Below are 15,443 nucleotides of genomic sequence, written 5' to 3'. Positions count from 1 at the left end.
CAGGCCTAGTAAACGCAGCAGGCGCAGTGCAGACCGCTCGTCCTTCTGCCACCCGTCTCGCCATGTGGAGAACGGTGACTGAGTCCACGCGACATATGTTGCCAATGTGCCGATAACTGCCTTCGCCAACCCTAAGCCTGAATATAGCTGCATGGCTCTACCGAGTCTGAAGTAGCGGAGTGTGTACGGTGGGCACGAAGGTCAGGCTTGATACGATCTTATTTATGATTTAGTTTTAATACTACTACCCTTCGAAGAGCTGTCATTCTACATGGCTTCAGCTGGAAGGCGTAAAAGAGCTTGGGCTCAGGCTAGTCCTTGGCGTGCTAGACAAACATGCTTGGCCTGCTGCCGTGGGCAAGCTCGATGTTCCGGTGGTAGGCCGGTTCGTCGTTTTCAAATGCGAGCCTGATCTCCGAGGCTAGGATTGGCCCTGTCGTTTCGTGATGCACTCGTTCAATCGACAGCGCCCCGGGCCATCGTCCCGTTCGACTGCAAAGGAGCCTGCAGCGATGTGCCTTATAAACATCTTCGCCACTCGCGAACTGCTACCACCTGCGGCAAATTCGTGAAGTAGGCAGTACTTGCCGCACTGAAGGACATTCGTCGCCTTGCAGAGAGTCTGTGAACAGATAATATTTTGTAGCATGCGCGGCGCAATTTACATTGGAATAATCAAGTTTGTCAGGCTTCCGGTACCTCTCTTTCGAGCTTCAGCCGGCCGTGCGACTCGGTCATCGGCATGTGAGCACGCACAAATGGCTCATACTCATCGTATATTCCGTCAGGTATCCAGACGGAGAGCATGCTCCCATTGAAAGCAGCTGCACGCTGGTCTAGGGCTGTCCAGTCGAGTCTGAGTGACTCGGGGGGCTCATCACTTTGCCATATCGCGGTGAATGCGACCCGCAGGTGAAAGCAGATATTCACGACATGGCCGTCGAGCGAGATGCAGAAGATCAGGTCGTGAACAGTGTTCCGTATTCTCAACGTCGTGCAATCTGGGACAATCCTACTGAGCTCTTGTTCGCCTCACGAGCGTGTGGTGGATCAAACACGCACCAGGGAAATCCTTGCCAGGTTCCACTTCTCCCAGAGTCACCCGCTCTGACTTATGTTCAGCGCAAGCGGTGCATTCGCATTCGTCCATAGTTATCTGCACGAGCGCCACAAGCCGATACGTTTCCGCAGGGTGGACAAATGGTGGCATTCTGGTCGGTGGCGGCCTTGGACGTTGTGCAGTAACTTGAAGCCAAATGAGCGGCCATACGGCTGTGCAGCGAACTGCAACAATGTTTGTGCAGTACTTTTTCCAGCGGCGTCTCACGCCGCGGAAAGCAACTGGTATTTCTAACGGCGTCAGCTTGTCATGGTCCGCCCATGTGACGCGGTGAAGAGAAAGTGGAGCATTACGCGAGCCGTGGTCGGGGGTAATGAGCGAGTCAAGAAAGGAGATGAAGTCTGCGAATGTAGCGAAGCGCAGGTCCTTGAGCTCGAGAGAGACGAGGTGCTTTAAGGGGGAAGGGAGCGAGCGCGGAAGGCTGTGAAATGCGGAACGGGGGGCGAAGGGTTTCATTTCTTGAGGTCCACTAAAAGGAGACTGAATGTAAACCCTGTAACTGTTCATATTCGGGAACAAGTCGCGAGGCTGAGTGGTGTTTGTGATGAGGTGGATCCACGGAAGCGAAGACACCGTTGCACGAATAGTGACGTCTGAGATGTACATCCCGACACTGATGCCCAGCGAGGTCGTCTTCGCAAGCTCGAGCAAGCGATAAGCATCCTCTGGAGTCTGAAGCTCGATGTGCGTGAATATGGCCGGACGGCAGTGTATCGCCCAGTAACGGCAGACAAGGGAGCACTGCCCAAGTTCGCGCTTCAGCCGTTTCTTATGTCTTCCGCTGCGGAAGAGCTGGTGTTCCGGAGGTATAAGATGGCGTATGATTGTTGCGAATAATTCCTGCGGTATGTGACGTGCGGTCACGGTGGTATCAGACGTCATCTGGCGAGAAGCATGTTGAACTTGAAGTTGACAGTCACATATTACCAGCGCCGGAAGTTGACGTACCTATGGCAAAGGGACAGCTGTGGGATTCAAAGCGGAGAGGGAGTAGAGCTGAGTAAGCTGTAGAAATGCAGCGTTACCGCCACGCCGCCTCGAGGCCAAGCCAGCGTCACGCTCACTGACCACGTGTGTGCATGTCTGCTTTGCGTTGACCGTTCCGACCGTCACTAGTTCACTACCCAGCTGTACGTTCTGCAGTTGTACATCCGTATACGACCTCGAGAATTCTATGCTTAGATGCTCGACCGGCGCTATTTGCTGCATATTGACATGCAGCGCTCGACTCGCACCGCCGGCGGCATAGTACTCAAGATTTTCAGGAACTCCAAGCTTCAACTTCAAGCCTCAAAGGCCACAAATTCAAAAATGCTCTCCTAGCTCGATGTGAGGGTTAGTATCCTGACGGAGGGCGAAATGTATTGTCCTACCAATGAAAATCTCCACAGACTAGTATTGGGCTCTTTCGAGGAGCGGGTACGAATGAGACGGCACATCCGTCGACCGCCGAAGAAGTGTTGCCCCGCTAGTAGCACACGTTGCGCAAACAGGGCAAATTTTGTCCGAACCGCCTCCAGCACCGGTGCATTGGCGCCGCCTATCCAGAGTCTAAATCTCTATAATGCGCATTTATTCCATTGCTCCAGTATATGTCGTTCTTATGTAGTAACCAGAATATAATCTCCCTGAAGTTGTCATTAACATCTTATCTGTGCACAACGTGCCGAAAGAGCTCACAGCGCGTCCTCTCGGTTGCAATCTAAAGACTAAGCAGCAATCTAAGTGGCACCCAGCCGCGTGACGACCCGCTCGACGAGCAGCCGCATGACCTCTGCGCGGCGGCGGCCGACTTCAAGGACCTCTTCATGCGAGACGGTCTCCTGGATCTTCGGCGGCGCGACCTCGCCCATGATCTGTCAGGCTCACAGTCAGCATCCGACTATGGCCGGTGAGATATCGGCGCACCTCGTCGAGAATCTCCTCCCCCACCCACCCGTCCTCCTTCTCGCCGACGACGGCCTTGTTCGTCACGAGACTGAGCACGACGACCTCGATGCCTTCTTCCCGTGCAGCCAAAATTTCAGGGACGGTGCTCATGCCGACGACGTCTGCGCCCGCGGCGCGCAAGAAGCGACCCTCGGCGGGCGTCTCGTATGTTGGGCCTGAGACGTAGGCGTACGTACCCTCGGGTAGCGGGAGCGCGGGTGTCGAAGCTATAGTAAGGATGCCAGAATGGGAACACATTTAGGGAGACATCAGGTCAGGCGGAGGGCCGATATCGATTAAGGACCGTGGAGAGGTCAGTATGGCCGCAGGTGGGCGGTCAGAATATGTCGTGTCGGTCGGTGGTACACAAACCGGAGCATTTGAACAAATGCAGCAGTCGGACGCGCGGTGCGATCAGCAACAGATGTCGAAAAGCGCACGATACGCAGTTCGGTCGAGGTTTGCACGAAAGATCAGATCGTGAACAAGTCACAAACATAAGCACGTACCTAATGCCTTCTGCTTCGCGTCCTCGCCAAAGACCCCCTCCTTCGCGAGCTCGTACGCGGCGCGCATCACCTCTTTGCGCACACGCCGGCTGTACGCGTCGCTGAGAGGGACGAAGCGCGGGTAATCAGGGCTGATCGTCGGGCCGAAGAGCGCATTGAGCGGGCCCGCGAGGTTTGGGATCGCGACGTGATCGGCGATGAGCACGACTGCGAGAGGGTATCAAGCAGTGCAGATGGAAAAGGAACGGGGAGGGCGCACTCGATCCGACGTCGTAGCTTGGGTTGAGCGCGCCCGAGGCGTTTGTGACTATGGTGTGTCAACGGGGGTCGCAGGGTGGTGAATGGGCGACGCACCGAGGAGCTCCTTCACACCGAGTTTCGCGAGCAGCCGGATCGGATACGTGACCGTGCGCAAGGGATGGCCTTCGTATGGGTGGAACTGCCGCATATGAGTACCTGTGCGGAAGACAGCGCTAGCACACACACCCGTCCGAGCATGGCCACGACGGGCACGTCGCCCACGAGCCCGAAAGCCAGCGCACTGCGATGTCCCTGCACGGTGCTCGTCCCGAAACCTGCGAGCTTTTCATACGGTACCTCGACGACATCGCGGAGGCTCTTGGCGAGCGTGCTCAGGCCAGAGCCGCATACGATGCCGACGCGCGGTTTGAGCAGCTTCGGCGGCAGGACCTGGGCAAGCGTGTCGAGTGCCTTGGCGAACGGTAGCGCGCTAGATGGCCCATGCGGGGGCAGCGAGGACGGCACCGACATTCTTGTGTCTGTGAGAGACGCGTCGCTGGCGTCTAGGCGCGATGAGGCGCGCCGGCGTCCCGCCCTTCTACATTTAGAGTGATGGCGGAGGAAGCGGGACTTTGCCAATGGGCAGGCGCCACGGAACCAAAACGCTGATCGGAGCCCCGACAACTCCCCGAATAAAATACTCACCAAGAGACAGCCGCTTGCCTTCAAGCTGCAGTCAATTTACCAGAACACTTGTAGAGCGATTTTTTTTTCAAACACAGTTCTATGTCGCCACTGGAGGATCGGACATCTATGCGACCAGGCTCTCAACGTCTTCCAGCCCAAGTACTGACCGATGTTAGAGCGAGCATGAGACCATATCTCCTGAGGTCCTGGCAAAAGGTATGCCAGACAGACATTGTGGACATTTTTCAACATGCTCGCCAGTCTGACGTCGGTTCACAGGAGCAGAAGTAGCTTGCCGTCTTCTGTCGTTCGCTCCTTTGCGGGTCTTGGCTGTAAACCGTTGAGCATTCCAGCGGCTTCTCCAGCGCTGATACTCACTTTACTGTATTCTAGAAAATATCTGTGCCTGCTTCCCACACAAGTAACCACGTGGGAGTGTTTTTGAGTCGGCTGTACTGGAAATTGCCCACGGCCGGGGCCGATGACCGACCTCTTTGCGCTGCGCTTCCTCGTCACTCTGCCTAACACCTGGCCACGGCTCTTGAACGACATATCGGTGCATTGGCCTGCTTCGAGACATACGTTCAACGTCGAGATACTGTCCAGCTACACACACATCCGTTCGGCTGCTCGAGAACATCGCTTCACCAGGAGCAAGCTATTCCTCCGGCGCAGTGGCATCGTAAGTTGAGCACTCGCATTGTGCTAAGCCTTGCTCATGAGTGTGTGGATTTTGGAACAGGTGGCGAGAATGTTTGGATTTTGGGACAGGGTGGCGAGACTGTGTGGGTCCAGTGGTGGTTCGCGCGATATAAGAGGTCGCTTCTCTTACCAGGTACGCGTATGTTCGACATACTACCTTGTGTAAGAAAACAAATGATCTGCAGAAAGTGAACAACCTAGCCGAGAACAACAGAGATATTGTAGGCGACCAGCAGCCTGTGAGATCCAGCGTTGAATACCCGTTCTACACAGACTTACAACAATTTCATTAGGCTTACCAAGGCGTGGAACATCAGGGAATCACATGCCGTGGCTGCGAAAAACCAATCTTCGGTGTGCGTCACAAGTGTATAGAATGCACCGATTTCGACCTCTGCCAGGACTGCATATCAGTTGTGTCAATTCGGTTTCAACACGAATACGTCCATACTTTCCTTCCAATCGAGTACCCTTGGGACCACCGCCCATTTCGCGATGCATCAGTTGCGTCATACAACATCCATCCTGATGTTCAATGTGATGGCTGCGGTCATTCACCAGTCATCGGCGTACGTCACAAGTGCCTCTCATGCGACGACTTCAATCTCTGCTCTGCATGCTTCGATACATTCGAGAAACGTTCCGCACACCATGTTTCTCACGATTTTTTTCCTATCCGAAGTGCAGGAGAGGAAGCGAAATTCCTTGTCGCGCGACGCAACGCTCAGACCCCTTCGGCGTTCCCAGGAGACCATAACGTCTTCCTTCCCCAGAGAAATGTGACTATATGCGCCTCTTACGATAAAGCCAGTCGATATTCTAGCCGAGCGTGCAACAGATGCAACAGACTCCCTGTCAGACATTGCTGCGTCGACTGCAGTGACTATGGACTTTGTACCGCTTGCGTTAGCAATCCACAGGTTCGCATGTCCCACAACCCTCGTCATCACTTCACCCCGCTGGAACCATCTACGGCGCGGCTTGAATCTGGGCCGAATATCTCCTCGCAACACGGAGACATCGAGAGCGAGACCAAGTGCGGCGGCTGCCAACGTCGTGGCTTTCGCATCCGACACCATTGTCTCGAATGTCCTGACCTTTTCCTTTGTCAGCTCTGCATCTCGTCTGTCCGGCGGCGCTCCGAGCACGGGATCAGACATCGCTTTCTCCCCATTGAGTACCCGTGGGATGTTGGCGCTTTCGAGGTCGTCTGTGCTATGCTAAATGCGCCGCGCTGTCGAGGCTGTGGCGTCAAGACCTTGTCAGGTTGGCACAAGTGTCTTTCATGTCCTGACTTCGCCTTGTGCTCGTGGTGCCTGTCGGACCCAGACATGCGTCTTGAGCACAACCTTGAACATTCCTTTTTCCCTTACGCACCATGCTCCGGCGGTGGAGCCACCAACTATAAAGCTAGGCGTCAGCAGTTCGCCGCATACAAAAATCTCCGGGCTCGCTGGTTGGTACGCGTCAGCTCAACCTCCTCTGACAGAGTAAGTTTCTCGATCCCAGTCCGAGATATTGATGCTCATGTATTGGTTGCTTTCAGCAGAGTGTCTCCGCGGCTGAGCCAGTGGAGGTGCGTCTAACAACTAATTGTCATGTTCGTCTACTGGTACTAAGGCTTGCCTTGTGTGCAGACTACTACAGAACGCGAATCACTTAGGTGCACGAGGGTCTTCTTCAAGTTAGCCGAGACGTCTGTCTGTTTCTCCTGCGACCACATACCGTGGACACGCACCACCCCGCTAGTGACGGTCCCTGAGCTCATAGATCAACGGATCAAGATAACCAACGAAGTCGAGCTGTTCAATAGTAATAAGCGCATCAACCAGCACAACAGGAATATCATCTGGGGCTCGATACAGATGGCTGCATCCGGCATCGTGCCTACCCGCCACCTCTTCCGATCCAAGTGTTCAGGCCCAGGCGAGATCCACACTCTCACTCCTCCCACTCCCTCCGCCATCCCCCTCCAGTGCATACACATTGGCCAAGGTACGATACCTAATACACTCGCGGACATCCCTTGCGACCTCCTACCCGTCGACGATCTGCTCGCCAAACTCAACAACATCCTTGGCACATCGCACACGCCGCTTGGCGATCCGGACCTTTATGGCTGCTTGAAGTATGCACTCGGCACTTCTTACGACTTCGGGGAGGTGTACGGGACGCTACGCTCGGAATGGTCAGACTGGCAGTGGCTTGGAATCTCTACCGAAGCATTCAGCAGGATGAAGCGTCGTCGTGATCAGGTTCAGCAAAGGCGAGACAACGCCGTTCGTGGCCACTCCATCCAGAACTCCCGAATCCCTCCTCGACGTGTCTGGGACTTGTACAGCAATCGAGTCCTCCCATTTCATATCATACCTTGGGCGGACTACAGAGACTATGATTGTATGCCTGGTGACCTGTGGACGGTGTCACACAGCTGGGTTTCCGAACAAGAGCGCGAGTACATCATGACCCCGATCAACGGATACCGATGGCCTGTCCCGCTTCCACGCGGCACGTCCCTCGACCACATCCGCATCGAGCTGCTCAACATGGGCGCCGTATATGTCTGGGTCGATGTTCTCTGTTTATGGCAGGAGGGTATCAAGGACGACGACGAAGCTCGGCTCGAGGAGTGGAAGCTCGACATTCCCACCATCGGCCATATCTACCAAGCCGAGCCGCGTCACAGACCGTGCATCACATATTTCAACGGCTTAGGCTTGCCGTTCGATCCGTCACCAGCAGTTCTCCGGTCGGATCGGCACTGGATGAATCGCGTATGGACCATGCAGGAGACCCTGCGCAGCTGGTTACCTGGTGGACTCACTGCGACGCCCCACTTAGATAGCCCGAAGTTTTTTTCTCGGCTAGAGGACCTTTTACTCAGTCTGCAGGTCTCCGACGCCATTCGATCCATGAGGAATCGCCATTGCACCACAGAACTTGACAGGATCGCCGGTCTTGCTTATTTCCTGGGGTGCAAAACTCTACCGCTCTACGATCGATCGGCTTCCTTAGAGTCTGCATGGACACTGCTCATCAAGCACATGCGTGGATGGCAGCGAACAGACCTTTTTGTCCAACACGAGTCTGATGTGCCGTTTGGACTCTTTATCTCATGGGCGGGGTTTCTCGGACTAACGTCCCGACCGGCGCTGAACATTTGGACAGATCTGGAGCTGGTGGATCCTCTAGACGTTCACACCAATGATCCAGGAGAGTATCACCATGCGACATATGCCACCTCGTCGTGCTATATTTTATCATCGCCCGACGACTCGGACATGCTCCAGAGTCAAGGTAGTGGACCACAAGCGCTCCAACTCCACTTCCGCAACCACGCCAATCCTGTTACTGTGCAGGCCTCCGCTATCAGAACACATGGGTGTGTTGTCCCAAATGTTCTGTATCACCTTCTCGGTGTCCGGAACTCAGATGAGTTCTGGGTTGTAGCTGAGGTAGTCGGAGAGCGGGACTTGCGAGGCAAGAAGGCTCTTGAGGTCATCAAGTGGGGTGTGATTCAAATGGGTGAGGATGCGAGCGAGAAATTCGGGAAGCTGGGACTAGTAAGTAAAGATACGATAGTGGTGTATTTGTCAAGCGAGGAGGCCTTGGCCAGGAGCAAACACGTTGACGAGTACATGGAGGCATATACCAAGGCGAAGAACAAGTCGTAATGTATCTAGTCACGCAAAACGATCATGTACGGCACAAGCTTCGAATCTATGGATCGCATGACAAAGTTTATCGTAGTAACCATGGTGTCCAAGTGCAAGCTGTATAAAACCCTCCGCCGCTCTTCCCTCCTTCGACGTGTGCACCTCCTCCAGCACGCTCGTGACGTCAGCCGTGCGGCACTCCTCCCAGAGATCCACGAGTTCGAACGCGCGTGCACAGACCTTCACGGATCGCATGGAGTGGTGGCCCATCCTGAGGACAGCGCAGAGGTAGATACAGGCGGCCAGGCCGGTACGCGGTCGAACCGGGCATATAAATCTCGTCTGCGAAGGGCAAGCTCCCAACCGGCGCACTCTCCACTTCTGAACTGGCGTTTCCCTGCTCAAGGCTTGCGTCGCTCCTGCATCGCAGAACTAAGCCTGTAGGTTCCGACAGATTCTTCCCCAGCACTGTACCTATGCTAATTTGGCGTCCGTTGATTTCCGTACTTGCACTACGAGTAACACTCGTATACCGCATGTTGTCTGCAATTGCCTGTGAACGCGCCATCCATGTATCCGGGAGTTCGAATTCAGCGCTTTGAATTTGTTGAGTATCGACGGAGGGGTGTCGATCTGATCTCCAAACACGTCCTGGCTTCTATAAATCCACGTCTGCCTTGACAGGTAGACAACACGGAGTATGCAGCAATCACACGGCGAGGCATTGTCCGACTCCAGCAGGTAGCCGGGAGCCCATCAGAGATGTTAAAGGCTCATTTCAAGACATAAAGACAGTTTTCTAAATGATGATCAGCTCAAGGGAGTTTAAAGTGGAATGATGCTCACCGACCAGATCCCATCCGCTCAGGCGGCTACATGCTCTACCGAGCTAGCCTCCGCATGACGTGGCTTGGGCCATTTCGTCTCCGGCGCATCCCACAGCCCGAGCTCCCTTTTCAGCTCGTCCATGTCCTGCTCCCATCTCTTCTCCCAATATACCGTGATCAGGCTCTGTGCGCTGCTCCCACACTTGATTGCCCACGGCACGTACTCCCTGAATAGCCGGGCTCGCTTTGCTGAGCTGATGCGGAAGTGTCCAAACGCAGCGGCGAAGCCGGCCATGGGCAGCCCGAGGTTCGCGAACTCGAAGAACTTGACGGCGAGCTCAGACGTGACGTCGACGGGAAGGTTGACGAGGCAGTGGTAGAAGTCGTGCGACTCGCGATAGCGCTGCATCACATACGCAAGCTCGGGATCGTCCACATAGTGCGTCTGTACCCTCTGCTTTCAGTTTCCGCAAAGACATCTGGGAAATAGGCTCACTGGCTCGCGGGTGTCGGGCGTGACGTTGCATCGCTCCAGCCAGGTAAGATAAGTGCACCCGAACGTATTATGGGGAAGGGTTGCGAGGTAATTCATGTCGACGGTCTTCGTGTTGATGCGCGGCCTCTCTTTGAGGATCTGGCGCCCCTCCGGGCTCGCCAGCATCTGGTCCCGGAGCGTAGGAAGCACGGGCCCCGATGTGAGGTCTCCGACAGCAGCAACCATATCTGCGCCTTCTCTTCAATAATGTGTAGCGCATACAATAATTTCGCACGTACCATGTCGCGCAGGCGCAGTCAGGGCCATGTAGGATGCACCGGCAAGCATGAACGCATGTTCGAAGCAGTTCAGCGGGACATGTCCTGGGTACGAAGGTTGAGTCGAGTTGAAACGCCTCTGCAAAATATTATAGGCTAGAGCAGGCGACGTTGTCCTTGGTGTCCGTAGTAGACTTTGGGCGGCGCATTTCGCAAGGTGGTATCTGGACATGGCTCGGGGTTCGGGAGAGAGCCAGTGATGGCAAAAACTGACGCGTGACCGTCACAGATTAGCAGTCACCCCAAGCGCGTCTCATTGAGCGTCTAATCTAGTGATCTCCACGTACGATCTGGATCCCGAACGACAACAACCTGCCGCCGCACCTGCTCTCTTCACAGCTCTCGAATATCGCACTCGTCCCAAGATTAAAATTCACCGAGTGGATAAAGTTGAATATATACCGCTGGGAGGAGATCCTTGTGTTTTCGCCGTATGAAAAAAGGTACGTAGTTGCGCTCAGCACATTGTGATTTCGTGTCCAAAGAGCTGAATGCCATGCAGGCAGTCTAGCCGTTTTTTGAAAACTACAAGACAAAGAGGCGTGACACAATCCAAAGCGACAGCATAGATTTCATCAATCGTGCATTGTCCAGCTGGTGATTAATCAGCCGGCGTGGCCACTCTGCCCTCGCGTGGCGTTCCTCTTATACGGCCCGAGCGCACAGGTGTGTCTCTTGTGCTTACCACTATGTCCTCGAGCTTACCCCCTCCAAGGCGCTCAGCCCGTCTTCGCTCGGCCGGCGTTATCGTCCCCCGCGACCTCGTCGAGGGGGACACCGTTCCCTGTATCCTCGCCGTTACCACGAGACGACCCCCCGGCGGCCCACAAGACGCCGACGATCCCCACCCAACATCCTTTGTTGTCAGACATACCACTCCCATCCCGGAAGAGCCACTTCCGAACAAAGTTCCCGCGTCGCCGTTCATGCCAACCGCCGCGACCGACGCACTTGCGAAGAGTGGCGACAGCTCGCCACTCAAGTCCGTATCGTGGAGCTCGCAGACTGTGGCGCAGTTCGACGACAGATGTGTTCAAGTTGCTCTCAAAGAAATGAAGACGTTGATTGGCGGAAGGGAAGTGCAGGGCAGGGCCAAACGGAGACTCAAGAGCTTCCGTGGCGTCGATGTCGAAAACTTGCCGGACAATTCAGAGTCATCGAAGTATAGTCCAGTGGTCAGCCGCACATGTTATATTCCGGAGTGGCTCAGTCTCACCAGTGTGTACTACTCCCTGCAGTGCGAAATCTTCAATGCTGTAGAAGAAATTGCGAACTCCAACTACCGATGGAAAATAGTGGCGAATCACGGAGAAAGCAATGAAGTTGACCACAGACCTGACCTTGCGCGATATGTCATAAACATTAACGCGGCTAAGGCAGCATACGGTCGGAAAGTACGGAGGCCTGACGATTCGAACATTGCGCGCTGCGCGTGGGCATGGATGAGCAGTTTCGTCGAAATCAAGAACGAGGCTGAGGCTTCTGGGTTCCATTTCAGCGACACGAGAGATGAGAATGGGGAACTACTCTTCCTGCGAGACTCGGAAGACGGGAAGATTGCACGGGCGCAGTTCATCAAGTACGCGACGGAGGCCATGCTGCGCCAACACCGGACGCACTACTACTCCATCTACATCGCCGGCATGTCTGCCCGAGTTTTTCGCTGGGACAGAGTAGGCTGCTTGGTCACGGAGCCCATTGATCTTCGGCATGATTACAACGCCTTCCTTGATCTCCTTCATTGTCTCGCGACTGCGAACGACGACTACGGGGCTGACCAGACTGTCGAACGGGCCACAGAAGCGGACATCTTGCCTGTCAGGCTCTACGAGTCTGACAACGTCGACTTGGAAGAGTACCGTGACATGATGCTGGACGATCCAGAGGTATACCCCATCTACAAGGTGAGCGAGGACTGCTCAAACTCGTGCGCAAGACTGACCATGCTAGGTAAAATGCCCTGCGGTCTCCGTCGACGGCACCGACATAGAGGGCACCGAAAAGACGTATCTCGTTGGGCGATACGCGTTCGGTCACTACTCCATCTTCGGCCGTTGTACGAGGGGATACGCAGCGTTCAACCTTGAGGATAAGCGCTTCGTATGGTTCAAAGACCAATGGCGCTGTGTTACCCGGCCGTACACGGAACTGGACGCCTACGTTCGTCTCCACGCACATAACGTCTCCTTCATTGCGACGCCCGTTGCCGGCGGCGACATCGACGATCAGCTAACCATCAGCCAACAACACATGACGCATCTATCGGAAGAGTGGAGACCATCCGTACGTGTTCACACTCGCCTCGTCACGAAGGAGGTGGGGAAGCTGCTAGAGTCGTATACGGACTCACCGGATCTCCTACGCATATGCCGCCATGCTTTTATAGGTGAGTCGCCTCCGCCTCACTACATACGCATTCACTTACTCGCTTCTTCTAGCTCACCAAAGAGCATATCAGCTCGCCCGAATTCTGCATCGTGACATCAGCATAGGGAACATCATGATCAATGTGGAGACGGGTTATGGATTCTTAAATGATTGGGACTTATGCAAGTATCGGGAAGATCTGGAAAACAGTGTGGCCGCCTCTGAACCTTCCGGAATCTCGGTCAGTATCGCAAGTCTCTCCCCCTCTCTGCGTGCAACCTTAAGGTGACCTTTATTTGTAGGGGACATGGGCCTTTAAGTCGTCGTTCTCGCTTGAATACCCTCGCAAACCGCCAGAGCTGGCAGATGACATGGAGTCCTTCATCCACGTAATCACCTTCTTTGCATTCCGTTATCATCGTCATAAGGCTTCGCCGGTTGCTGAGAATACGGATAGCGAATCTTTTCAGAAGCAGGCTGCGTCAGAGAATAACGGTCTCATGGGCTTTATCAACGGCTTTTTCTACGAGCAACGTCGCGTCAGTCGCGGGTACTATCAAGGTGGCTCGATCAAGAGGGGGTACATCGAAACTGGCAAATCACCCGTTGCCCTGCTTCCTCTCCCCAATGGTCGCCGCCCGCTGATTGCGGAATTCCTCGACGGCGCATACCTGCTGCTTCGCGAGCACTATGAAGCCACAGAACCAGGTAGATACGATGAGTTTGCTGTGCAACAAAGTGACAATGCTTCTCCCGATGAGGTGGACGAATCTCCGCCAAATGGGCCACCTGAAGATTCAACATCAAAATCAGACGCCAAGAGATCCGTGCCTGTACCCAACGAAGAGGAGGAGGAAGCAATCTGTCTCAGGCTGCTCGCAGACGGCGGATGGAGACTGGGCGATGGCAGGAGAAGGCGTGCTGGAGCCTCGACCTCTTCGGTCAATCAACCGCGACGCGTATTGGACGATTACGAAGAGCTGGGCAAGCTGTTCGTGCTCATGTTCATGGACGAGAACGGCAAGAAGTTAGACCTAACGGGACTTCGCGATGACAAACGCTTCGACCAGTTCCGTTCGTGGCACGAATTTGGGTGGACGCAGCGGAAGGGCAAGAGTGGCGTGCACAGGACGCTACCTAGAGATAAGATCGGCTCGCAGCAGCTTGCGTCTCTGAAGCGACGCCGCGAGGACGAAGACGTGGCGGATACGGAGCCAGCCGCGAAAAGAGCGACCCCGCCATGTGACGATCTGGCAGCCCAGACGGGGAAGGCGTCGCTTACGAAGTTGAACACTCAAAGAAAGAGAGCGGCTGCTCCGCGCGCGAAAGCCGAGTCCAAGACGCAGAAGGCTACCGCTTCCCGGAAGCGTGCGACCTTGCGCAAGACAGTGAAGTTTGTAGAGCCGGAAATTCCTCTAACAGTAGCTTCTGTGAAGGCAGAGGTCACTCGGAAGATGGCCAGTACGGCGAAGATCGAGGTCGTTACAGGGACCCGGCGGTCCAAGCGTCTGGCTGAGAGGAGTTCTGGGGTTTGAGGATGAGTACCATTCAAGAGTCTTCCTACCTGGCACATTGCTGCGAAGGAGATACTGCGAGGGCTAAGGTCGTCGAGCTGGTCATGGACATTAACTGAGTCCCACCGTGCGGCGTATATGTCGCTCCTAGTCCTTGCCTGTACATACCATATTTATTCATATCTTAACGACACTTTCAAGTGTTATTGCCGTAAATTCACGTCGTGTTCAGCGGGGAGCTCTCGCCTTGGAAAGTAATCGTAAGCGCGCGAACACTGTAGTTGGCTCCTATTCATCCGTTCTCCGTTCTCATGACCTCCGCCCAGGTTCTGAGTGGCCCTAAGGCCCGCGCGGCTTTCAAGCTGATGTATTATACGTATAATTTATCTAAACACCGGAAATACAAGCTGTACAAGACTTCAATTGCGGAGCTTCTTCCTGAGTCAACGTATGAGTGCAATATAGAATGTCTATGTTTAGAGCCTTCTCAGGCTCAAACTAATTAATTGTCTGTCTGGTCACTGATTCCTCCCCCTTCTGGTTTGAGCGGTCGCGGCTTGCATTGCTAGATGGCCTTTTCTGGCTTGTAGTTTGCGTCTCGTTCTCGTTAACGTTATTAGTATATCGCCCATAAGCTCACCTCTGAAGTTATTCAGCCCGTCTTTCCACGATACGCTTCGTTCACTCCCTCAACACCAACTGGAGCCCCGAAATCGCTGGTGATTGTGGCGAAAGGTCCAAGCCTCAGTCGATGGTTTCAAGACCCTGATAGGTAGAAACGACGTTCGGCTCGTCGCGGAAACAGGGACAGAGCGATGTGCACGATGCGAAGCCTCAGGGCAAGTTAGTATTCATCAGGGAAAAATGACTTTGCTATATAGTATTACGAAGCTATTGTAGAGGTCGAAGCAGTCGAAGAATGGTCTCCCCTTCAGTAGCAAGCACCAAACACGTCCCTGCTCTGGAAGCACTTTTGTAGTAACCACTAGTCCCAGGAGCACTCTCGTAGCAACTCCGAGGCATAATTGTAGCTTGCCCCATGTAAGCAATATTGCACCTGGTATTGTAGCACTGTTGAT

At 54.4% G+C, this 15,443-nt stretch overlaps 5 protein-coding genes across 5 annotated transcripts; 2 read left to right on the top strand and 3 right to left on the bottom strand.

Annotated features, from left to right (window-relative positions):
- Window positions 1-624: 624 nt before the first annotated feature.
- Window positions 625-2,017, bottom strand: PHACADRAFT_208167 (uncharacterized protein). The gene is made up of 2 exons (XM_007394768.1): window positions 1,063-2,017; window positions 625-1,001 (listed from the first exon to the last, which is right to left on the bottom strand). The coding sequence occupies exons 1-2, from the start codon at window positions 2,000-2,002 to the stop codon at window positions 685-687; spliced, it is 1,257 nt and encodes a 418-aa protein (XP_007394830.1). The 5' UTR covers window positions 2,003-2,017; the 3' UTR covers window positions 625-684.
- A 471-nt stretch (window positions 2,018-2,488) lies between these two features.
- PHACADRAFT_119147 (uncharacterized protein) lies at window positions 2,489-4,516 on the bottom strand. The gene is made up of 7 exons (XM_007394767.1): window positions 4,045-4,516; window positions 3,913-3,997; window positions 3,818-3,865; window positions 3,593-3,765; window positions 3,029-3,247; window positions 2,801-2,976; window positions 2,489-2,748 (listed from the first exon to the last, which is right to left on the bottom strand). The coding sequence occupies exons 1-6, from the start codon at window positions 4,327-4,329 to the stop codon at window positions 2,842-2,844; spliced, it is 945 nt and encodes a 314-aa protein (XP_007394829.1). The 5' UTR covers window positions 4,330-4,516; the 3' UTR covers window positions 2,489-2,748; window positions 2,801-2,841.
- Window positions 4,517-5,480: 964 nt separating this feature from the next.
- On the top strand, window positions 5,481-8,861 carry PHACADRAFT_91720 (uncharacterized protein; the record flags this gene model as incomplete). Its single annotated transcript, XM_007395153.1, has 2 exons — window positions 5,481-6,681; window positions 6,835-8,861. Coding segments are annotated over 2 exons (3,228 nt in total), but the record flags the coding sequence as incomplete, so codon positions are not given.
- Window positions 8,862-9,707: 846 nt separating this feature from the next.
- On the bottom strand, window positions 9,708-10,655 carry PHACADRAFT_194574 (uncharacterized protein; the record flags this gene model as incomplete). The annotated part of the gene is made up of 3 exons (XM_007394766.1): window positions 9,708-10,115; window positions 10,167-10,393; window positions 10,445-10,655. The coding sequence occupies 3 exons, from the start codon at window positions 10,653-10,655 to the stop codon at window positions 9,708-9,710; spliced, it is 846 nt and encodes a 281-aa protein (XP_007394828.1).
- A 517-nt stretch (window positions 10,656-11,172) lies between these two features.
- PHACADRAFT_208163 (uncharacterized protein) lies at window positions 11,173-14,385 on the top strand (the record flags this gene model as incomplete). The annotated part of the gene is made up of 4 exons (XM_007394765.1): window positions 11,173-12,387; window positions 12,434-12,869; window positions 12,922-13,091; window positions 13,153-14,385. The coding sequence occupies 4 exons, from the start codon at window positions 11,173-11,175 to the stop codon at window positions 14,383-14,385; spliced, it is 3,054 nt and encodes a 1,017-aa protein (XP_007394827.1).
- Window positions 14,386-15,443: the final 1,058 nt, after the last annotated feature.

Source organism: Phanerochaete carnosa (genome assembly GCF_000300595.1).
Source record: "Phanerochaete carnosa HHB-10118-sp unplaced genomic scaffold PHACAscaffold_4, whole genome shotgun sequence".
Taxonomy (NCBI): domain Eukaryota; kingdom Fungi; phylum Basidiomycota; class Agaricomycetes; order Polyporales; family Phanerochaetaceae; genus Phanerochaete; species Phanerochaete carnosa.
The sequence above is the reverse complement of the archived record's forward strand: the minus strand, read 5'-3'. Positions and strand labels throughout refer to the sequence as shown.

Coding starts and splice junctions, on each gene's coding strand:
- PHACADRAFT_208167 (XM_007394768.1), bottom strand. CDS start 2,002: ATGACGTCTGATACCACCGTGACCGCACGTCACATACCGCAGGAATTA. Junction 1,002..1,062: donor ACCTGGCAAGGATTTCCCTG/GTGCGTGTTTGA, acceptor GGATTGTCCCAG/ATTGCACGACGTTGAGAATA.
- PHACADRAFT_119147 (XM_007394767.1), bottom strand. CDS start 4,329: ATGTCGGTGCCGTCCTCGCTGCCCCCGCATGGGCCATCTAGCGCGCTA. Junction 3,998..4,044: donor TCGTGGCCATGCTCGGACGG/GTGTGTGTGCTA, acceptor CATATGCGGCAG/TTCCACCCATACGAAGGCCA. Junction 3,248..3,592: donor ACGAGCTCGCGAAGGAGGGG/GTCTTTGGCGAG, acceptor CCGCTACCCGAG/GGTACGTACGCCTACGTCTC.